Raw genomic sequence first — 23,908 nt, 5'->3', positions numbered from 1 at the left:
ATCATAAAATTAGCAGAGAGCACTGCAAATCGATCCTTGTCATTATTCATTTATTTCAACGTTATCCTCTCAAGTGCTGTGCATGAGAAATAATCCATGCACAAAGTCACAGAATTGCACGTAACTGAAAGAGTATAATTAAAATGGCATGGCAGCAGAAAAACTGCTGCTTCCAGTGCCGTAGTCATCCCTTGCTACCAACAGCTCATTACCACCCTGCAGCAGTAAAAGAATCCAAATTAAAAGACAGATTATGGTTTTGGAACTTAACTAAGTGCATCGAGTTGACATAGGATGCCTTGTGGGATCAAAAACAAGATTTGATATCGCTGCAACTGTATAGAAACAGTCCCTTTTTCACTGTTCTTACTACTGTTTAACGAGGGGTGGTCCTGTTCCTTAATCATCCCGCAATGAGTGAACACAGAGCGAAAGGAGTGATAAACATTGAGGATCACCTGGGGTGCTGCAATGGCATCCACGTCGAGGCAATGATGGTCATAGATGGAGCATGCAGCTAGAAGTTTCATGGAAAGAAACTGCAAGCATGCAATGGGCCATGGCAAGTTAAAGATTAAGGAATTAATTATCACGTAGTTAAGCAGAAAAAATATGTATATATACCTCGATTTGGTTCTGCAGTGATTGTACATAGTTAATTATCTCGTCTAGCATTCCTGCCATGCCCATACTCTAAAACAACCATGGCCACTGGTTTAGAAACTTATGATTAATGAACCACAATTGTGCGCATATGTACTTAGCAAATTACCTTGTAACAACCGGGAACAAGGTCTTGCAAGCAGCGCATTCTTTCGTTGATCCTCTCTCTTCTGCTCTGCAAGAATTTAGCTAGGAATCTTGTAACAGATTGAAATTGCGACGATATTGCAGTTTGTTTACTCACTCTCTCAGCTAGACTGTGGCTGTCAGTGGCTTGGCCTCTTCTCGCCCTCACATGAACCACCTCTTTTGACTTCCCTGCTTCCTTGGAGTTGCTGCTTCTCGCCCTCTTCCCGTTCCCTGAGCTCTGCTAAACATACATACATGTAAACAACAAACAGAGTAATAGAATAACATCAAATTGAGGGCATTGCGTACATTTTTGTTGTTAGTAATCTTTATGTCATGAGTAGTACTCAATCCAAACTCCTCCTGCAGGCTTCGCCGTTTCCTTCCTCCCCCCTGGTTCAGCTCAGCAGCGGAGGACGCCAGGGGCTGCGGCAACAAAGGCGAAGCGAGCAGGTGATCCGGAGAAGACGTGTAGTTGGACAAGTAATCTTGGTCGAAGCAGCTCATGAAGCCAAGGCTTGGGATCTCCATCGTGCACTCCTCGAATTGGCTCGTCATGAAATCGAACCCGTACTCCATCTCCATTGCAGAGAGGCAGGGGCTTGAAGCAGCTAGAACTCCCTGCATATTCTCCCATCAGAGTTGATTCGCCTTTGATCTGAGAATGAGGCGATCCGATGCGCGCGCGCACACACATATATATGACATGAAGAGATCGAACGCTCTTAATTTATCAGGCAGGCACTCTGATAGACTGATAGTCTGATGCAGGGCTGGTACTGGGCGGCCAAATGCTAGAACGTGGGCATTAGACTTTGGTTGGTATTAATGGCTAGGAATCAAAGAAAGCAACTGGGTCATTAAACCCCATGAATTGAGTTTTTCCAACTCACATTTATGCCTGATGCATCCATTCACCTTTTGACATTATCCATCTTGATTGATTCTTGAACACAATGGAAGCTTTTTTCTGATCCAACTTTGAGCTTGCCTTTCTACGTTTTGTAGTCCACCAAACTACAAGTACAGGGATAGAATGTAAAAAGTTCATGGCTCTATCAGAATATACGTCAAATAGAGTAGTAGATTCTGAAGAGATTGAAATAGAATTATGAAGAAAATAAATTTTAAAAAAAAATTGTGAACAACTAATAAATGAGTAGAGAATTGTGAACAACTAAGTACAGGGATAGCATTTAGAATTTTTATAAAAAAAAATATTCAATCAACAAAACTGATCGTAAACAACTAAACACGCCTATAAATAGATCGTAAATCAAATTCTAATTTTAAAAAGTCAAAAATATCAAAAAAATTTAAAAATAAAAAATTACTATAAATAATAAAAAAAAATTAAGTTCGAAATCGAAACATTAAACAATGTTGAATAGATCGGCGGATCGATATGGATTTTACCCCATATTGAATAAAAGTATCTCTAAAAAAGCTTCAATTAACAATCAACTGTACTTAGTTTTGATATTCAAGTAAAAAATTATGATCAATTAAAATTTAACTCTTCATACATCACCTCATGTGTCACCTCTATATCAGAATGTTATGTTATCCAAAATACATGCCGATCGAAAGCTAACACACAACTTGTTATGTTCCTACTGCACACAACTTGGTGCGAGACCTCCTGATCAGAAAATGCATCACAAAAGGCTAGAAATTACACATACCGAACAAATTAATTGTGAAATTAACTCTCATGAATGCCTCGTTTTAAATACTAGCCTAACTTGGAAAAAAGAAACTACCTTAAATATTCCCAGCTCATGATAAAGTAGTTTCAAGTTTAACTCATGACTGGAATTCCATCATGCAGAAAAGACGTACGTACGTTTTAGAAGCAGTTTATGTTTAAGGTTTAATCACATCGTCTGCATAAGATCGATCAAAAGGAGCAAGCTAAGACTGAGAAGAGCAATCACAATGAGCTAGATCCAGAATAATAAATAAGGATCTCAAAATGAATATATATCCACATAAAATTAACTGCTGTATTAAGCTGATACAGGGAACATGCACATGAAGCAAAAGCTTGAGCCGCATCAACTTATTAATTAATTGACAAGAAATAACTAGATAGAATTTTGGACTGCACGTCAAATACATATTAATTTTTGTTAGGTAATTATCTACAGAAGAAGAAACCTTAAACTGTCAGAATCATAATCACAATAACCAATCATGCATATATCTAAAATCGAATGCATACCCACCAGCATGCATGGGATCCTTAATTTATTACCTATGACAATAATATTTCTTAACAATTCTTCATGTATTAAAGTCTTTTTAGATTTTCATCAACTTCAATGAAGGACAGCGATCATATATATCGTTTTAGCATATTCAAGTTTCTATCTTTATAGTGTTCGCAATTAATTAATTAATCCAATTCAAAGAACACCAAACCTCATGACAGTTCTTCCACAATAACACACCTAATCATATTAATTAATTAACTTTGACATAATTATATTGATCATGAACTGCAATGGTTGGGTGAGGTGTTATAAATAGTCAAATTAATCTCGTCAAGCAGCCATTTATTCTATCAGAACTAATTTGCAGTGGGTGAAGAAAGGACCAAGTCAAACCAATATGAAATCTATTATTTATCTTGGTGCTTAGATTAGTTATTGAAATAAATTAATCATCATGCCTGTAGAACGCCAGTGGTTCTGGTGCCCGCCGAGCGCCTGCGAGTTGGCGAACTCGCGGCAGCAGTAACGACACTCCTACTTGGCCGTGTACCCTGCGCTGCCTGAGGGCGTCCTCGTGGTGGTGACGGCGGCGGCCGACGCGCCGCCCTCCTCGCCTTCGGGCACGTTGAAGCCGAACAGCTTCATCCCGCGAACCGAACAATTCTCTTCCTCTGCTCAGTTAACAAGAAACAGAGAAGACAGAGCAATACATCGAAATTAAGGGAGACGAACGAATAATTGAGGTCATTCGCATTGGTGTGTGCTTTGTTCACATCTCCTACTCTTCTAGCTTTAGCTTTATACAGTATATCTGTACTGTACAGAGTCCAGTTTGATGTTAGAGAATTCAAAGAATCAAAGAGTTGCCCAAGTGGAGTAGAAGACATGGATCAAGAGCATGATCTGAATACTTGATTAAACAAAAGATATGATACGACAAATATATGTATCATCATACTATTTGAATGAAGTGGTGTTGATTATGTAATGGTTTCCAAATTCTTAATTACAGTACAAGTAAACTAATCAGCAATGTCTCAGGTCATTAACAGGGAACCTTTGCCTTTTCTAATAAATTCATAATTTGCTCTAATTGTACTTAGATGTCTCATGAAGAACTTGAAACACAAAGTAAGCACATTGAGTAAAATGAAATCTTCGCAGTAAATAATATATAGTTTGAAGCAACAAAGCAAGTCTGTATCCAAATAAACACAACGTACCATCCCAGAGATTAAGCAAGAATAAGTCAAGAACTCACAAATCTTCTTCTTGCAGTTTGAACAAAACTTGATTTCTAGCTTCTTAGTGTCATAATTACAGTGAAGAAAGCAAGAAACACAAAATCGGAGCTTGTTTATAAGACCAGTTATCTTGTCGAACTCCTTTTGTGACTTCTGTCACTAAGCATCCACTAGTAGAAATCTATCAGAATTTCTTCCAACAAAGCCTGAAGAATGTTGCTCTCTAATTCCATGCCAGCCTCACATGCTTCTATCTTGCAGACTGTCCACTTTTCAGTTGACGATTTCATTTCATTCTTGACCAAGTCATCCAAAAACTTGCCTGCCAAATCCATCCAATCTGTTATTTGCTTGTGAAGTTCTTCCATCAATTTCTCTCGGGTTAAAAGGAAAGGTATCTTAAAGTACGTCATGTAACCAGACTTGCAAGAAAGGCTATACTTAGAATCTAGGCATTCGATCATGCAATCGAATAGCAACTCTCTTAGTTGACCTGTTTCTTTTACCCCTCTATAATGGGGATCGACTGTTGGTATAAGAAGAGCATCACAAACACCTTGTAGCAAGTCTAAAAGAGTTGATTCTAGCGAAATGCCAAAAGAACCTGTATCTGACCCGCACGCGGTGAAATTTTCAAACAAAAGCACTGCATTTGAAATGAAACGCCTAGCTTCAAAAAATTTGAAGTTTGAGAATCCAACTTCACAAGGAATGTCATCGGCACTTGAAGTTATGCAACTCAGATGCTGGATTTTGTCTAAAATAGACCTTCTGAGATCAACTGAAGTTGCTGAATCCAAAAGATCAGCATCTGTATCAGTTGATTGCGGTGTGTTGCAATTTTCCACCAAACCAACCTGCAGCTTTCCACCTGAAAGCAAGCACATTGTAGACGAAATATGGTCTTAGCTCTCAATCTCAGTGTTCATGGGAGTAAACATAGACAAAGGAATTCAAAGTGGGGAAATATGATAAATTTTGTCGCACCTGAACCGGCATTGAGGCTTCCAATTGAGCAACTCTCATTTGAAAATGAAGCCTCCAGAATGGATATTGGGCTAAGCTGACTACTCTCCATTTCAAGAACTGAAGCAGGACGAGTTTTAAAGTTGTCCTGATCGAAAAATGAAATCAAATGTCAGAGGAATCAAATTGTGCAACTACCATAGCACGAGCAACTCCAGAGGTTTACTTTAGAAATAATAAAAGTCAGTTACTGTAAAACTTATGTTAAACAAGAATGATAAAGAAGGTGAAACTTATATTACCCATAAAGATATTGACCATACTATTCCAATCAGACACTAAAAGAAGTTCCCATTTAGATAACGTAGAGATCCATATTAGCTAGCAAACAAGTGAGAGGATTAATACAGAATACCAATCTCATTTCTAGAAGCAGTGGTCATATAATGTCTTTTTGGCACAGAAGCAACACCAATATAACAAACATTTAACCGCAACATAATCCACTTGTCCAATTGTTGCCAAGCAATTTTTTTTTAATCAATCAAATGGTATTCTCAATGTGGATGATTTACCTTCTGCTATCGGGTTCGCTACTACAACACTCATTGCTCTAACTAATTGTCCACCCTTTGTGAGCCTAATTTCTATGTTAGGTATCGATGTGCTTATGGCACTCATGGTATGATCTTCCACATCCTAGATCTTCCCCATTCCATCATCTAGTTTATGTTCTTCATGTAGCCTTCAGACTGAATAACTCTATGAAATTACATTCACACTTTCACATACTATGGGTGGTATAAGAGATATCCATCAGGTCTCATGAATCATTCATTCTAAAAAAATTACACTTTGTGAAGGAAAGTGCAATGAAAATCTAACATGTAAAAAAAAATCATAAGTTTCCCTTTCCTTCTCAAATCATGCTTATCATCATCAACACCAAGCCATGAGGCTCAACTATTTCATGCTGACTTCATTCAGTCATAGCACTGACATAACATGCTAAACATTTCATATTCTTGCAAGGAGAAACGATATCACCTAAGACATGGATCTAGATTTTAGATTAAAGAGTCTAAAATGGGAGACAAAAAAGGGTGTGCTAGATTTTGTCCTACTGGTTGTGAGCTACATATGCTCTAGTCAAGGAGCATTCAAACTACAAGCACTTTATAATTAAAATAAATGGTGGTGGATGCCATAAGGGCATATCAGCAAGCTAAACAAAAACAACCACTATTTTCACCTGTTTTTGTGCAGTAGGAAAACTAGATGAGGCTAAGGAGGAAGGCATGACATTTTTCTTGGAGCAGGCACTAGTCTGTTTATGTTCATTCTGTCTAGATATAAAAGCAGCTCCCAGATCTTGGAGACAAGGAAAAGACATTGCAGCCCCAACTAGTAAGTCATGATCCATGAAAGTTAATTCCTTAATCTTTTCTTCAAGCAGATTTCTTGATTCATCTCCTCTCAATGTAGCTATTCTGTTAGATACTATGTTATTGCGTGCATCTAACTCCAATGTTGCATCGCAACCAATGTTATTAAAGTACCCATTTCTAGACCTGATCTTCATCTTCTGTTCCTCGTTTGAACGTGATGTAGGTGTGTACTTAACTGGTGAATTGAATGTGAAAGAAACAATGTCACTGCTCGTGAAATCAAATTCATTGCCACTTTTGCAATTTGAATTGCTTTTGATGCATCTTTTGCTGACAGACCTGTAACTGTTTTGTTCTAACCCCCTTTTATCACTAAAATTGATTCCAACATTTTGCTTAGTAGAGGTCGAGCGTAAGATTTCAGCATGCTCTCCACAAAAAGTACTGGTTGTTCTCTTTTGCGCCATGTTCTTTGTAGGGCTAGTACCTAACGATCTTCGATAGCCATTTTGTTCATAGGCCAACTTTGAGCGACTGCCATTACCTGTGTTCCTGATCACAAAAGCAGAACCCTTTCCCCTACTGATCTTATTTGCATCTCTTCCACCTTGGCTACTTGAACAGACGCTGGTCCCAAATGCTACTCTCTCTCTTACATTAGTGGCATGATTCTGCCTAAGTTGATTCCTTCGAAGCATATTTGATGACCTATCAAATTTAGTCTTGCGTGTGCCTTGATCATTCTTCTCGCTAAGTTCCTCCTCAATGTTTTGCACCACCAACTTAGATTGAAAAGGTTTAAATATCTCATTGTCCATGTGCTGCTCAGGATGCATGGCAAGCGAAATAAAACTACTTTCTGCAAAGTCAGTATGAGAGCAAGAGGCATTACTGATATCAAAAGCAGATGAGCCAATCCTTGGTCGCGGATTTTCTTCAGCACCTAGTTGTAATCTGAGCTTTCCATCTGATCTCCCACCGGTCATGCTAGACTCAGAAACAGAATCACCGAATGGCTCATTAGAATTCTTCAAGGTAGCGACAACTTCACCGCCTTCTGCACCAAAGATTAAAGAATCTTTGTAAGCTATTGCGACTTTAGCCGGACCTCTATTCTGCAAACTAGGATCCAGAATTCTAGTTGCAGCCTTCATCAACCTGCCCGATGGTAACCGTGAGGTTTTCACAGGTGAAGGAGGCTTGTGAAGCTTATGCTTTGAGGGGGAAGAGACCACCGTCTTCTTCTTTCCCGAGAGACTAGCTTTGCCATGGCCTCCATCAATGGGTGGCCTCTCCAAGAACCCTCCAGTCTTCCGCAACTTCTGCGGTCTACACTCCTGTTTCCTGATCCCACCAGATTCCACACACAAATCCTGATCGATTCGGTGAAACACCCCGCCGCTTTCTTCCCTGTTGCAAAGGCAGCTGGAATCTGTAGCCTTCCGCGGCCTTTCATGTGCAACGACAGGCATGGACTCGAGACCCATCAACCTGGCCACCAGTCCAGGAGCCCGCATCCCACGTCCGAGATCGTCGAGCTTTATAATGCTCGGAAAACCTCCCTGGTTTTCATCATCAATCTAACATATAGTCGCCCCCAAAGATCGATTTTTAGCGAGAATCAATGACACAGGGAGCGAAAAGGAGAAACAAAATAAAAAACTTTACCAGAAGTAACTTCGCCAATGGCATCTTCTCATCAGCGGCGAACGTCTTCGCTGTCACCGACGCTTTCGCAGCACGAACTGCGCGACACACGCAACATGTGAGCGTTCCAAATGCAATGCACATTAGACTGACAGCACAAATTAACAAAATGCGAAAATACCTGGAGGGAGGAGCTTCCTGCGGGGAAAAAGATTCTTCCTTGAGAGTCGGCGGTTCCAATCCAAAAGATGGAAGAAGACGCCGACGAACCCACCCGGCCGCCGCTGCTGCTGCGTCTTCCTCTCCGCGATGGCGAGACTCATCTCCAAGCCTCCTCGAACCCCCTCAAGAAAGATGGAGGAAGCAAAAGCCAAAACGCAGCAGGTAGCTAGACAACGATAGCTTATTACTCTACTCCGCAGTCAAGGGAGCGTCTTCCTCCTTTTTCTCATCATCCTTTTGGCAGTGCAGCTGGCAAGCAACAAATGCTTCCATATTACTCAGTCTCACTCGCAGAGCACGCAGAACAAAGAAGAAGGAGAGAGAGAAAGACGATTTAAGGGAAAGCATAGCAGGATTAATTAGTAAACAATAAGTTATTAAAGGTTATGGAAGCAAGGGAACCATGGAAAGGAGGGTGCGGTGTCGGAGGGGATTCTTCCGTCCCCCACTCTTGCTTGCGTTGAAAGCCACGTCGCTAATGCTTATATTCCATCTTCTTTCTGGCTCTTTTTTTCTTATTCCTCTTTGTAATTAGAGGAGGCAGGAAGATGCAGCAGAAGTGGAACTGGAAGATGGCGGATGGCAGGAACAGCTCTATGATGTCTTCTTCCTTTTGCTTTTTTCCTCCATTATTTTATCAAGACAGTTTAAACATACCAAAAATAACTAGTTGATTATTTTGAAATCCAAAACTAATGAAGATGGTTTAAAATGGAGGACACTGCAGGAAACAGTCAAACAGGAGTAACTCCAAATGGCAGATTGGCAGTGGCGTCTCTAGCGTATAGTCCCCATCTCGCTCTCTCTGTTTTCTCTGGTTTTGTCTTATTGTGAGGGAACAGACGTTTTCGTTCGAGCAAGCTCATCCTGTTTCATGGACTCGCGATGAGAAGTGTGTTAGGATTTGTTTTGTTTGCGAGAAAGGCAGATGTCAAATCTTGTTTAACGCGATTTGTTTTTTCATAGATTGATTGGATCTGTCCGTTGGAAATCTAGCCCCGGCGGCTTATATTCTACGTTTAGGTTGCAAAGTCGAGTGCAAATTTCACGCTGAAAGGGGCTTATCATCGTTGGATAAAGGCCAGGATTAATCCTGGCCGCATGTTATGTGTGGATTCTCTGGATCCAACAGGAGAAAATCCCTCAGCGCGCGATTTCCCGTGAATAGATTGTGTGTACTATTAGATACTCGTGCTTAAAAAATTGTATTTATTTGAGATTTATTTAAAACTTGTTACAGGTGATATTATATTTAAAAAATATGCTAAAAGTTGTGATAAATGCCATTTTTTAAAAACAAAATAGATTGTACAATTTTTAAAAATTGGATTATAAAGGTGAATAAAGGCTATAACCAACACCTTGGTGAAACTTTGTGCACTACAATGAATTTGGATCGAGCTTTCTGATTCGAATTATTACAGTGTCCTGTCATGGTAAACATCCTAGTTCCTCCCACTGGGGGCCTGGCTATGGATGTCGTACGTTGAATCGAGCTTTATGGCGTGACAGAGGCCGATGGAGATGTTGCAGCGGCGTTTGGCTATCCAGTTTTACCTTGTACCATCCCGTTCCTGCCTGCTTTGTCCCACGCCAACCAGGCGCCATGACGTGGGAAAAGATAACGAAGGGAGGGACCGCGAGATCAGCCAGCCAGCCAGCCCGTGCATGCGGAGCGTCCCCGTGGGCGATGCGGACATGGACGCGCGCGGCGCGTCCGGGTCACGGGACGCGTCGCAGTGGTTGCCGATGGCGATAGGGCCACGATCGCGCCGAGGCTGGGACACCGCGACAGCCGAGGCGGCCGTGCCGTTCTTTGCTTGGCTCCTTCTTCGCGCACTGACAAATTGACTTGCATTTTGCCTGCAACGTTGCGGACCCGCCGCCAGGCCCACGCTCTCCCTCGCCTCGCCTCGCTTCTGCATCGTTTTCATCAAGGACTTTTAAATGGTTTCGGTGCAGTCCGTGTCCGTCGCCGGATGGGGCTTTCATTTACAGTAAGTTTGATTATGGATGACATTTGTCAGCTTTAACTGAAGCCATGCTATATTTAATGTGAGATTACGGAGAGGGTGCATGAATCCGGCATTGGATTCTCGTTTTATAGATTAGAATCGCTTCGTTTGTTTTCTAGTACTCTACTTGGCCTTGCAAGGACGACCGAAGAAGGCCTTTCTTCTTGGTTCCAATAACAAAACGACAGGGGTTTATCATGTGTGGCCATTTCTTTATTGGCGTGCTGTAACAACTTGAAGTAGTCGAGTAGAAGGATTTGTAATGGGCCGACTGATGCAGTTTGAATGGTTCCGCCACGTACAGGCCCAACCATGGCGAGCTGAATATTGACGGTCAGGATTTTATATTGCTTAAGATGCGAAGCAAACTGATTTAATCGATTAATATTCAATTAATTAAAATTTAGGTTTGAAAAATATATAAAAAGCTAAGAGTTGATTTGGTTGATTGAGTACGTAAAGTCTTGGTTAAGTTCCTCTCAAGTAATGGTAATGGCATAAAAAGAAGTTGTATGAATCTTTTAATAAGGTTAACCATAATTGAAGGCGTTGACCAAAAAGTTATCTACAGGTGTTCATAGTCAATTGGCACTTCAGGTCCAACAACAGGATGAAGTCATCGGTCTGTCACGTGCCTGGTTTAACACTCTTAATGTGAGTTTTCTCTTTCTAATTATGAGCTATTGTCTTATACCCTTCGCTAATTAAGCTGGTGATTATCTAATTAATTAGTGAATTCGTTCCCAGAGCCGACAAAATAAACTTTGATGCAAGTACAAGAAAGCCAACAACTTAGAACTACCCACTACTCCCTAATTAGTATCAGAACTGTGCGAGCATAAATCTCGTCTGCATTTGATCAACCACTGCACAATCGGCAACAATGAAGGAGCAGCTCCGCGACCAAAGGTCAATCCCACCGCCCTCCATCCTCACCTCCCAACTCCTCAACCTCATCACGTTCTGCCTTCTGCTTGCCTTAGCCTTCTCCACGGGCTTCATTACCAGCTTCTATGTCAGGAATACTACTATCATTAATCCTCTCCAAACTGCGCACGTAGCCCCTCAGAATCTGTCGTCGTTGCTTCCATTACCAGTACAAGCTTATGTCATGCCGAGGAGGACGGCCACACCCATGCACGAGATGAACGACGAAGAGCTGCTCTGGAGGGCGTCCATGGTGCCGAGAATCAAAAGGAATTCATTGAAGCAAGCGCCTAAGGTTGCGTTCTTGTTCTTGACGAGGGAAGAGCTCCCACTCGCCCCGCTGTGGGAGATGTTCTTCAAGGGGAACCAAGGGCTATTCTCCATCTACGTGCATTCCCATCCGGATTCCAATTGGTCTCTGCCGAGGGATTCCGTTTTCTACGGAAGAAGAATTCCCAGCCAGGTCAGTTCCACGCTCCGATTTGTCTGCAATGAGTCTCGCTGCGATTGCACTGACAGCGATAGAGAACAGGGGGCGCGGCAGAGTTGAGGCTCCCCTGTTTGGATAGTACAAAAATATACGGAAGAATCTTTTGATCAATCTTTGCGGCGTTGCAGGCGGTGACATGGGGCACGATCAAGATGATGGAAGCGGAGCGGCGGCTGTTGGCTAACGCGCTGCTCGACTTCTCCAACCAACGCTTCGTCCTCCTCTCCGAAACATGCATTCCCCTCTTCGACTTCGCCACTGTCTACTCCTACCTCATCAACTCCTCCCGCATCTTCATCGAATCCTACGACGACGCCGGCCCCAGCGGCCGAGGCCGGTACCGGCGCCCCATGAAACCGCGAATCCAGCTCCAGCAATGGCGCAAAGGGTCGCAGTGGTTCGCGATGGACCGCAGTTTGGCCGTAAATGTAGTCTCCGACGAAGACTACTTCCCCCTGTTTCAGAGGTACTGCAGGCCTCTGTGCTTCGCCGACGAGCACTACGTGCAGACGCTGGTGAGCGTGAGGAACTACTGGAACAGGAACGCGAACAGGAGCTTAACTTGGGTGGATTGGTCCAAGGGCGGGATGCACCCGGCAAAATTTGTCCGGAACCAGATCAACGCGGAACTGCTTCAGAGGATGAGGAACGGGAGCAGTTGCAGCTACAACGGCAAGAGCACGAGGGTTTGCTTCCTGTTCGCCAGGAAATTCTTACCAAATACCGTAAGCAGGCTGGTGAGATTAGCTCCAAAACTGATGGGGTTTGGTTAACCTTTTGGGACCATAAATTCTCATTCTGGATCAATGTTGTTTTATACCTCAGTATACACCACCACTGCTGGTATTATTTTTTTAGCAGAGGACGATAACTCTTGAAATACCTGATGTGTTCATTGTGAATCTATTATATTTAATATTACCGGCCGCCTGCCCGGGCACGATCGACGTGCCGCTCGTCGGTGCTTTGATCAACATCGAATTCTGATCAGATTGTGGTCGGAATCCGACGCAATTTGACCAGAACGTGGGGGGCAGTGGCACGTGCCGGATTCTGACCAAATCACGATCGGATTCCGACCAAATCGCGGCTGGAGACCAGCCGAGGAAGGACCACCGTGCGATCGGAAATCGGCACGTGCCATTGTCGGCCACGTTTTCGATCAAATTGCACCGGATTTCGATCGACGCACCGGTGAGCGACATGTCGATCGCGCTCGAGCCGACGCCCGGTGGTGGCGGGACGGCACGGGCAGCGGCGGCAGCAACTGGGGTCGGGGGGCGGAACACTGTACATTCTCACATTTGGATGGTTAGATCTGACGCGTGATCGCGTGATGAATAGTAGATCGCGTGGCACCTACAGGCACACACGAGAGAGTCGTGTATAATATCAAATTCGCTATTATATTATATTTATTTTTTTCATATCTTCATTAATTACGGTGTGAAAATGACTAAAAAAAAACAGTGACGTTTTGCTAGCAACGAGTGGGAGGCCAAACATATAAATTAGTCGTTCTTCTAAATAATAAAAATAAATAATTAAAGATCGTTGCAGGACGCTCGTGCGTTATCGCCGCTTACAACTCACCAAAGTCCAAAGGGAGGAAGAAGAGGAAGAAAAGCCAAATGAAAGTGAGTTGGCATCTCTAGTCTTGCGACTTGGAAAATAATTTAATTTTACAAATATTAAATTATTATCTAACATATTTTTTATTTTAAATTAATTTTATTCTAAGGATATTGTATTAGCTAAGACAATAGTAGTCCCAATGTATAAAAGATAAAACAATACCTACTATAATATATTAAATAAATAAATTAAATTTGATTAAAATTAATAGTACTAATAAATTAATAAAAAGAATTTAAATAAAATTTGAAGTTATTTTTGTTTTAATGTTATAATACTGTTGGGATAGAAAGTAATAAAATATATATTAAGTTATAATTCTGTCGGAATTAAAATACGTTCATAATAAAAAAAAATATACTAAGGTGTTATTTTAAAATTAAAAAGAAAAGGATTTTTGTCATTTTAATAGTGTACTAATTGATACCACCAATGGCAGGGTAGGGCGGTGTCCTCACCCTCGGTGCGCAAAAGCATACTCTCACCGTTCCCAAAGACTGCCCTGCGCGGATTCGGATTCGAACTGTAACCTAAAAGATCCATTAATAGAGTTCGTTGTTCATTTTCTTGGTTGAACAATGAGTGCTGAATAATAAACGAAGCGGGTTCGGATAGTTTTTTGACAACCGAAACCTAAAAGAAAATATTGGAAGCCCTTTAAAATCGTTAGAAGGACGAACCGATGGTGGTGGTGGTTTCGACGGTCGCAGGCGGTTAAGCCTGCGGTATTCTTATCGTCTCGCCGATCTTGTTCGCCGTTCTTGTAGGTTTCCTGTTAGGAGCGTCAAGAATGACGAACGCGAGCTCGCCGGAGTACCTGAGACAGTTCGTTGAGGAGACCGATTGGTACAACGAAATCGTGCTCAGCCCGATCATACCCGGGGACGCTTGGAAGCGCCTTCCCCGGCCGATCCAGTCCTGGCTGCGCAACTACATCGGCGGAACCGCCGTCTATTTCATCTCCGGCTTCCTCTGGTGCTTCTACATCTACTATTGGAAGCGCAATGTTTACCTCCCCAAAGGTCGCTATCATGTTCGGTCTTTCATTAAAAGTTGATTGTTGATTGGTTTGCATCGAATGGTCCGTAGTGCTTCTCGCTTGGTATCTTCACTTTATGGCTCCCTTTTGTTCTCTTGGGCTGTTTTTTGGCCCCATTGATGACAGATTTTAGTTGATAGAGGTTTGCTTATAGGCGTTAGGAGGTTTCCGGGAAACATGATGTTTATTTGATCCCCACCATGTGCTTGCTTCCCTTTTCCAGGCAGAGAGTCCTTATCTTGAAATGGGTGATTGGGTGCTATTTAGGTCTTGGTGAAATGTTGAAATGTTGAAATGTTCAGTATTCCTCCGGGGCTTGTTTGCACAGTGTTTTCCCCTCTTTATTTTCAATAAGAAAATTGATATTATGTCCTTTGCTTGGTCTAGTAATGTCTCAACGAACTGAATGTTACAGCAGGTAAATAAAACTTCTGATACAAATTTTGATCTTCTTGAGCCAAAGTAGTTCGAAAGAAGAGTAAGCTTGGTGATTCTAGAGATTTCCCCCACTAAAACGATATTATACTGTCCTTGGTTAGGTCTAGTAATGTCTCAAAATTTTGTTGAATGTTACAGTAGGCAACAAACCTTACTGAGACAAATTTTGATCTTGTTGAATCAGTAGTTGCTGGAAAGAAGACTAAGCCTGACAATCCTTAATGTCATTTTTTTTAAAAATCTTTTTGATGAGATTTGGGACATTGGTGAAAAGTGAAAACTATAAACTGCCGTTCATGTCTTTCCTTACTCATACTGGGAACACTGTCTTCAGTCTGTTATCTGCCTCTGATTGTTGACTGCCGTGGTCATTCGGTCAGTTACTATCTATCTATAAAGGAAGAAAAACCTCCCCATAGGATCAATATTGCTTTGCCTGCTCTCAGGCTATCACCTTTTTCTAATAAAAAACCCAGCTTTGGTTGTGCTCCCTTTAGAATTCTGCTTAGCATAAACATGAAGAGCTTAGCTTTTCTTTGGAAGAAAAGACTTGATCTAGCTAGAATAGAATGATTACTGAGAAAAAAAGTGCTTCTAAAACCAAATCCCAAAGTGGTCGCATTCACCTAGGTCAAGGTCAATCTAATATCTGTCTGGCAATAGATTGACAAGGAAGTCAGCGAGAGCCTGGAAAGGTGGATTAGGGGTTAGGAGTTAAGGCACTCAACTACTAATGGTGGGAAGTTAACACTTTTACGTCATGGGTTAAGAACTCTAAGCGAGTTACATACTACTTTACTAGCCTTAAATTGAGTCTGTCTTGTTTCATTGTTTTGCTTTCACTAGGACTCTGTTTTTTTTTCTTTTCCCTCTGACTGTAGATCACATTTTCTTGCATTGAAGATCTCTTTTCAGAACCTCATTAAGCTTGAGATTGTATTTTAGAATTTTGCTTATGATATAGTGATTTAGTGTGGATTACTACTATTTATCTTCATGATACTGCATCAAAATTAGCCAAAAGGCATGTTCTAGACAAATTTGATGTGTGTGTGTGTGAGAGCACCGCATCAGACTTTAGCCAAAAGACATGATCTAGACCAACTTGATATCTTTGTGTGATTGCATCTGTGTACATGTATGTGTTCTCTTTAGATATTTGGTGCAATTTTACAATTTAGGTGTGTATGTGGGGTTGAAGCACCTCTGGAAAATGTGATTTTGTTTGCTTGTGTGTTAAGTGTCTATAGACCAATTTGATGTGTGTATGGTTGAAGTGTCTCTAGACAAATTTGATATGTTTCTTTGTGTGTTTTCTATTGATCTTCTTAGATTGCAATCTAGAAAATTTGATTTTGAAACTTCTAGCATGTGCTATTTGTTGACGTATAAAGATGAAATTGTTTAGGTGGTTATACATCAGTTTTCTTTCTCTAAAATAAAATTTGTTATACCTAATTAATTTAGGTGGTTGCTACTGTTAGAGTGTGACATACAACAATGAAATGGTTTTAGGTGGTTGTAAATTCAGCTTTTTTAGGTGATTATACCTAATTTTTGCACAAACATTTATGCTTCTTTCCTTTCAAATTTTACATAACATTTTTGTAAGGTTTGTTCAATAAGATAAATAAACATTGATCCTTTCTCCTTTTCTCTGTTACATCAGAACTCTCAAACTGACCTTATTAAAATTCTCAATGGCAATTCTCTTCTCTTATATCAAACCTCTTGGATCAGATTTTCTTGTGTTTTCAAAATTTGCATTTATCTTTTTGGTCTGTCATTATCCCCTTCAGTCCGTTATTGATGTACATGCCATATTATATTGCTGATAGTGCATTTTGTCTTAGTACTATGGTAAAAATTGATATGTATTACTTGTTTTGTATGCATGCAGTGCCTTTGCTATACAAAGAATCACTGTTTTCAAAGTCTTATTATTTTTTCTGTTGCAGATGCTATACCTTCAAACAAAGCCATGTTGCTGCAAATAATTGTTACAATGAAGGCTATGCCCTTGTACTGTGGCCTTCCAACAATTTCAGAATACATGGTTGAGAGTGGATGGACAAGATGTTATTCTAGCATTGGAGAAGTTGGCTGGCTTGCACATGCTGTTTACCTCATGATATACTTAGTCCTCGTTGAATTTGGTATATACTGGATGCATAGAGAGTTGCATGACATAAAACCATTATACAAGTGGCTTCATGCGATTCACCACATTTACAACAAGCAAAACACACTCTCCCCTTTTGCAGGTATGCCTCTCTTCACTCTGTTCATTTTTTGTTAATTTGTTAGTTTTGGAAAATTCCATGCACCATTGTATGCAGATACTACAAAATTAACTCAGTTTGACTATATAGATCCTTATGGATTAAAGTCTTTAGTAAAACTTGGAATTTCTCTCTCTTGCTTATCCTCATTCATGTTCTTGTATCCTTTGCCCCACGGGCATAGCTGAGTTAGTACTCGGGTGGTAGATTTGCAACAATGTTCTTGTATCCTTTTTTCATGCACACGTCAAGGCTCTGCTTGTTAGTCTAACATTCATCCAAATAAATATTAAATACCCTTTCTCTTTCAGGATTGGCATTTCATCCATTGGATGGGATACTGCAGGCTGTGCCACATGTGATTGCTCTCTTCCTCGTCCCGACCCACTTCTTGAGTCACATGGCTCTACTCTTTTGCGAGGCTGTATGGACTGCCAATATCCATGATTGCATCCATGGCAAGATTTGGCCAATCATGGGTGCAGGTTACCATACAATCCACCATACCACATACCGTCACAACTACGGACACTACACAATATGGATGGATTGGATGTTTGGAACCCTTCAAGATCCCGAGGAGGAATTCTTTAAGGCAAAGTGATGCAACCAGAATGACTGTTTGCTTTTGTGCTATGGCTACTAAATGTGCTGCAAATGTTTTTGATACCTTTTATCTTGATTTCAATTTAAGGTGAAATCCATCTTCAAGTAGCTTTGGTATTCTGTGTGACGGGTTACCTGACCTAAAATTTCATCGAACAGTTTGGTTTTATTTGCATAAAGATTGTTTACATTGCTGTGTACTCTCAGACAGACTCAATCTGCCTTTGCCCAACTATATTCATGTAATTGCTGGCTTAATATTCCTCCTGTCGCGTTATGTCCACATGCCTTGCGTTTAGCTGAGTAGATTGATCTCTTAAAACAGCTGTACAAAAATGTCTAAATATTGTGCATTCTGTTTGGCGTTTTGATTCATCTAGTTGACACGGTGCGAATCTATTTACAAACACTGAAATTTGTAGATACGCAATTCATCTCTAAGCTGGTCATTATTTACTTTTCAAGGTATTTTCTTAATTATGATTATGCAATGTTAAACTGGAATTCGGACCGCCCCTAGTTTTGGATTCTTGGTTCTTTTAATTGAATTGGCTTTTGCTGGTGGTCTTCTTTACATATATTAAATCCAGTAGTAGGCTTGAATTCTTGCTCTTTTTATTTTTTTAAATTTTCCGTTTTAGTAAAATAAAGAAATAGAGTCCATTGTTACGAATAGTGTTAGAGCACTTCCCAACAATTGTTTAAAAATCCCAAGATTAAATTATAAACAGCAATCGGCACAGAGACAATTAAATTTATGCAGTTATATATATCGTGTGCGATCTGATCGCAGCAATAGAGGTTTACCAGATTCAAGACTATATTATATATGATACGCAAGCCAACGCCAAATTAGTTCTTTAGAGACAATTCTAAATGCTAACCTATGACGTCAGATCGTTAGTCCCAGTCGCCCTATTTCTCCAATCGAACAGGGTCCCTCGCCGACGGAAGCAGAGCACTTTCATCTCCTTCCGACGCCGCCGTTGGCCATCATCCTCTTGAACTCCTCGAAGTCGACGTTCCCATCGCCATCCACGTCGACGGATCGGATCATCCGCTTGCAATCCTTGACGGAGCACTTCTCCCCGAGCTGCTTCAGCACCCGATGGAGTTCCTCCGCGGAGATCAGCCCGTTGCCGTCGAGGTCGTACACGTCGAACGCCTCCCTCAGCTCCTTGTCGCCGCCGGCGCCGCGGAGGTGGAAATCGGCGAACTCCTGGAGGTCGACGAAGCCGTCTCCGTCGGCGTCCATCTCGGCGATCATGTCGCGTATCTCCGCGGGGGAGGCGGGAGAGCCGAGGGCGCGGAGGACGTCGGCGAGCTCGGAGGCGGAGATCCGGCCGTCGCCGTTGGCGTCGTAGCGGGCGAACACCTTCTCGATCTCGTCCATGCGGTGGAGGCCGAACGAGGGGGAGCGCAGCGAGCGCTGGCTGCGTCCGCGGCCATGGCTTATCCTCTTCCTCCGATTTCGCGTGAAAAGATAGGCAATTAATAAGAAATCAAAGACAGAGGGGTCGAATAATTATTAAAAATAAAAGAATCGAAAATGAAATTCTTACGCGTTTTCACTTGCGTGAGCGTAAGGAATAAACATTAATAGTTGCGTTTATTCGGAATAATAAATTAATAATGGCCGAATATACCATACATATTTCCTTATTTGATCCTCCACAACTCTCATTTGTGCGCCACCAATTGCAATGGGTTTATTTATGAATTATTATACATGAAAAAAACCAAATTAAATATCTCTAAACTATGAACTAATTAATCAAAAAACAATCTATCAATCTCCCAAAAGTCGCATTAACATGCTAATTAATTATGACTGAGAGGGCCAATAGAAAGAGCCCACGCCTAAGTTAATTACCTCATCGGTAATTAAGCACTGGTGTTAGGCGTGGTTTCCTTGCTTTCCCACGCTGCCATTACATTGTCCGGCGATCCCGGCGGGCCGGTCTCGTCAAGCTTCGCAGCACGGCCCGCGCTGTGGATCACCCTCAACGCATCGAGAACCTCGCTCATCGTCGGACGCATCTCCCTCTCCTCCTGCAAGCACCTGAACGCCACCTCCGCCACCTGCCTAATCATCCAAATCACCTCCCCGTTCGACTGCCGCCACAGCCGCGGATCCACCAGCTCCTCCAATTCGTTGTTCTGGATCCGGCTCACTGCCAGGTTGAAGAGATTGATGTCGCTCGGCGGCCGTTCGACGTCCACGGCAGGCTTCGACGATATCAGCTCCGCCAGCACCACCCCGAAGCTGTACACGTCGCTTTTGTCGGTCAGCCGGTAGCACTGGTGGTACTCCGGGTCGACGTACCCCGGAGTGCCCTGCGGCGCCGTCGAGACATGCGTAGCGTCGGGCGGGAACAGCCGGGACAGGCCGAAGTCGGCGACCTTGACCCGGAAATCGCCGTCGAGAAGGATGTTGTTGGTCTTCACGTCGCGGTGGATGATCTTGACGGCGTGGAGGAAGCTGAGCGCGTCTGCGGTCTCGATGGCGATGCTCATCCGGGTGTGCCAGGGAAGGCCGCGGTCGGTGGCGCGGGCGCCGTGGAGGTGGTCGGCGATCGTGCCGTTGGGGACGTACTCGTAGACGAGGAGGAGCTCGCGACTGTCGCGGGCGGTGGAGCCGTAGAGGCTAACGAGGTTGGGGTGGCGGAGGGAGGAAAGGATGGTAACCTCGGTTCGGAATTGTTGCATCCGGCGGTGGCTGTTCTCGTAGAGACGCTTGATGGCCACCGTGCGGCCGTCGCGAAGGTGTCCTGTGATCGACATGAATGAGACAGGGACAAAAGAAAAACAAGGAAGCCATGGAAAATTGAAGCACAACTACCTTTGTAAACGACGCCGAAGCCGCCATCGCCGAGTTCGTTGGAGCTGATGAAGCCATTGGTGGCCTCGTGGAGCTCCTCGTACTCAAAAATCAGGGTTTTACTGCTATCGATTTTAAGCGGTTCTTCAACACGGCGGAAAATTTCTGGAGCTTTTTTGAGACTCGCTTCAATGCTAAAGGTGGTTTGAGCCAGCAGATTTGCGTGTTGTTGTGCTTCCTCTGGTTCTTTGTTCCTGCGACGGCGATAACAGCAAACGCCGACGAGGATTACGGCGGCCAAGCCTCCTACGCCAGCCACTGCGCCTGCTTATCGAAATAATTCAGAAATCAAATTCACATTCAAAGATTGCGATTTCTGTACACGTCCACTACATTCTCTTTACTTCTTTGCTGAAAATAAGGATTTCTCTTATTCGTTCTGGAAAATGGATTTTGTTTTGAGAATTATAAGTAAACTCAGAAGATCGAGTCTCTTACCAATTATAACTCCAGTTTTTCCGCTAGAGTCTGCAAGAAAAAAAAATCGCAATCAAAATGAAGTGGCTGAAAACAGGGAAAAAACAAATGTTTAACTGTTCTGCTTTTAGCACAAGATATAACTACCATAAATCTTTTTAATTCGTGAATAAATAGGAGGATCAAGATGAACTCGTAAGGGTTTGATTCATAGCTCTGTTACCATCAAAACAAAACAATGATGAAGAAAGAAGAGATTGAAATAATTTATGTACCTAAATTTATAAACAGTTGCATGATTATAAGAATCGCTAGTTATTCAAAGCTAATTATCAAATCATAAGAATTTCTTACATATAGAAGCTGTAGAGGCTCAAATAATCAAAGTCTGAAAGCACAAATCATTATATGAATTGTGTATGTGTACTCACGAAACAATTACTTTTGAAACACTTCGAAGCACCTATTGCAAAGGAACAAAATTTATATGAAACTTGTTTGTAATGACTCATTGTAATAGAACGGACGGTTTAGCAGAGCCTAGCTTAATTAATGCAATAATGGAGCAGTTAACACTTAACAGTAACCACAGCAGTTTAGAATATGACAGTTGGCGGGCCACCCTCACTGCGATTTTATCTTCGATTACGTACGTGAACTATGAGAACACAGTATGAACTATTGTATAACCCCTTCAAAATGTTGACCAATCGACCTTTTGACTTGTTTTTTGTTTAAAAAACGAGGATTCTAAATCTACTAGTGTAAAACCATTTGTTGCCTTTGAACAATCTAGAGCAAGATTGACTACACAGCAAAACGCAATGAAACAATCAATCGCCGGAAAACAGATCTAGGACAAACACGGGGAAAGATCGAAGTAATCTTAACTACGAGCAAAAAATTTAAGCAAAGAAAAAATAAACTATGAAATAGATCAAGAAGCTTACTTCCTTGGGGATTGCGAGAGTTTTCTGTGGCCGAGCCATTATTTGAGAAGAAACAGACCTGCCTAGAGTTGTTGTACCCACAAACCCCGCCGCCGGAGTTGATGCACTCGCCGCAGCTTCCCTGTATTCTGTCATTCCAAGTGACTGTGAATCCCTCCTGAAGTGCCTGATTGTAGCTTATGGTATTGGACGTCAACCCATCCACCGCCGCGCTGTCCATCCGAACGCGGACGCCGCTACAAGGAGATGCCCACCAAGGCAAGCTAGAGTTCGGCCAAAAGTACAAGGGACGAGTGGAAGAACACTCGATATTAAAAAGTCGCGCAAAGATAGAGGAGGTGCAATCGAAGAAGAAGGTGACTTCGACATCGCGATCGGTGTAGGAGAACAGAGTCGCGTCGATATCGGTGTTCTCCAACGGCAGTGGACAAGGCCTGTCGAATAAACTCTGGTCGAGGAGCGTGATCAGGTGATCGGAGTAATCGATGTCCCCCATCACTACGTACGTCTTACGGCCCACTTGAATGGTTATGGCAGAGCCACCGGAGCTGCTGCAGTTGAGCACAAAGTTCGGGTGGCCGCAAGAATCGGGTCTGTCGGCGGTGTTGAATGGGTAGGCGACTTCCACGGTGCGGTTGCCGCAGGTGAACGGCCGTTTCCCGCAGCTTCGGAACAGCTCGTCGTCATCGGAGAGAGAAGGCGAAAAGGTCACAAGAACGGAACAGAGGAAGATGACAAGATAGGGAGAAAGCGTCCAAGACTGCTGATGACTACGCATTTGGATCGGTCGATCTTGTTTGCAATCGATGTCAAAAACGGTGAGATTTGATCATCTGCGATCGTTGCTTGGCAGGCAAGCGGAAGGAGGAAGACGCTGAGAGAGAGAGAACAGAGAAGAGAGAAGAGAAGAGCAGAGGAGACGGCGTCTTTGAGAAGGCGTTGTTCTCCTCCTGTGAAAACTGAGAGAGAAAAACTTCAGATAGCGACTGCGAGGAAGGGTCAATAAGTAGGAAAAAATAACACGAGTTTGACTAACTACCATAGAATTAAATAAATTCCATATGAAGGCCATTAACGAGGCATGTGATATCGGTATTGGTAGATGTCTGCTTCCAGAAGCAGCAATTAGAGCTGTGTTTGACTACCGATATTAAAAAAAAAAAGGATAATCCCAGTGCCACATTTCTAGGGGTGGTCAGTCCGATTCGTGGGATCGGAAGTTTCCGTTAAGGTAGCGGATCACCAGGGTAAATCGGTTGACTACCGACATTAAAGATATATACGGTGTTGTCTTCAAATTTTGTAGCATAAAATTGAATTGGTTATGACAGAATAAATTTATAATCTTGAGAAGATGCAATAAGGATTCAAATCTCGAAGTAATTGAAGTTGAAACAAACTTTTCTGATATTACTCTTCTAATTAAGAATCGCCGTGGTGAGGCTCTAGAGTTGCTTAGATTCGAACAGTGCAATGAATAAGCAACAATTGTATGCGCATGCATTTCACTTGTTTTTTGGTTGGTTCCTTTCAGCAAAACTGTGTGTAAGATTTTCAACATTAAGAATATCTATTAATATATTTTTAAAATGTTTGAATCTGTTACCACATCTCTTGCCAACTAGTTTCAATATGTGTGTGTGTTTTTCTTCTGATTCACGTTTTTTCTCTTAAAAATGGTGAAGAAATCTTTAGTTCAATTTGATTTGAAATCTATTATTGGGCTCGTGTCTTGTTCAGTGGCAAAGATAAT

The 23,908-nt window shown here is 42.2% G+C and overlaps 5 protein-coding genes and 1 pseudogene across 5 annotated transcripts; 2 read left to right on the top strand and 4 right to left on the bottom strand.

Annotated features, from left to right (window-relative positions):
• Positions 1-138: 138 nt before the first annotated feature.
• LOC141814221 (transcription factor bHLH75-like) lies at positions 139-1,429 on the bottom strand (annotated as a pseudogene).
• A 2,792-nt stretch (positions 1,430-4,221) lies between these two features.
• Positions 4,222-8,576, bottom strand: LOC141814404 (uncharacterized). The gene is made up of 5 exons (XM_074702367.1): positions 8,435-8,576; positions 8,275-8,351; positions 6,471-8,186; positions 5,240-5,366; positions 4,222-5,123 (listed from the first exon to the last, which is right to left on the bottom strand). The coding sequence occupies exons 1-5, from the start codon at positions 8,574-8,576 to the stop codon at positions 4,423-4,425; spliced, it is 2,763 nt and encodes a 920-aa protein (XP_074558468.1). The 3' UTR covers positions 4,222-4,422.
• Positions 8,577-11,373: 2,797 nt separating this feature from the next.
• LOC141815617 (glycosyltransferase BC10-like) lies at positions 11,374-12,680 on the top strand. Its single transcript, XM_074703568.1, has 2 exons — positions 11,374-11,880; positions 12,036-12,680. Exons 1-2 carry the CDS (start codon positions 11,374-11,376, stop codon positions 12,678-12,680), a joined length of 1,152 nt encoding a protein of 383 aa, XP_074559669.1.
• A 1,563-nt stretch (positions 12,681-14,243) lies between these two features.
• Positions 14,244-18,111, top strand: LOC141814930 (delta(7)-sterol-C5(6)-desaturase-like). Its single transcript, XM_074702891.1, has 3 exons — positions 14,244-14,564; positions 16,978-17,283; positions 17,613-18,111. Exons 1-3 carry the CDS (start codon positions 14,333-14,335, stop codon positions 17,903-17,905), a joined length of 831 nt encoding a protein of 276 aa, XP_074558992.1. The 5' UTR covers positions 14,244-14,332; the 3' UTR covers positions 17,906-18,111.
• A 493-nt stretch (positions 18,112-18,604) lies between these two features.
• On the bottom strand, positions 18,605-19,388 carry LOC141814723 (putative calcium-binding protein CML18). The gene has a single exon (XM_074702668.1). It carries the CDS (start codon positions 19,298-19,300, stop codon positions 18,872-18,874), a length of 429 nt encoding a protein of 142 aa, XP_074558769.1. The 5' UTR covers positions 19,301-19,388; the 3' UTR covers positions 18,605-18,871.
• Positions 19,389-19,603: 215 nt separating this feature from the next.
• Positions 19,604-23,076, bottom strand: LOC141814722 (LEAF RUST 10 DISEASE-RESISTANCE LOCUS RECEPTOR-LIKE PROTEIN KINASE-like 1.2). Its single transcript, XM_074702667.1, has 4 exons — positions 22,156-23,076; positions 21,227-21,256; positions 20,750-21,052; positions 19,604-20,678 (listed from the first exon to the last, which is right to left on the bottom strand). The coding sequence occupies exons 1-4, from the start codon at positions 22,931-22,933 to the stop codon at positions 19,792-19,794; spliced, it is 1,998 nt and encodes a 665-aa protein (XP_074558768.1). The 5' UTR covers positions 22,934-23,076; the 3' UTR covers positions 19,604-19,791.
• Between the last annotated feature and the right edge of the window lie 832 nt (positions 23,077-23,908).

The sequence above is a fragment of the Curcuma longa genome, chromosome 21, assembly GCF_044706935.1.
Source record: "Curcuma longa cultivar G26 ecotype Majalengka, Jawa Barat chromosome 21, ITB_CL_G26_1.1, whole genome shotgun sequence".
In the NCBI taxonomy this organism is placed as follows: Eukaryota; Viridiplantae; Streptophyta; class Magnoliopsida; order Zingiberales; family Zingiberaceae; genus Curcuma; species Curcuma longa.
This window is presented reverse-complemented; position numbering and strand designations above follow the sequence as displayed.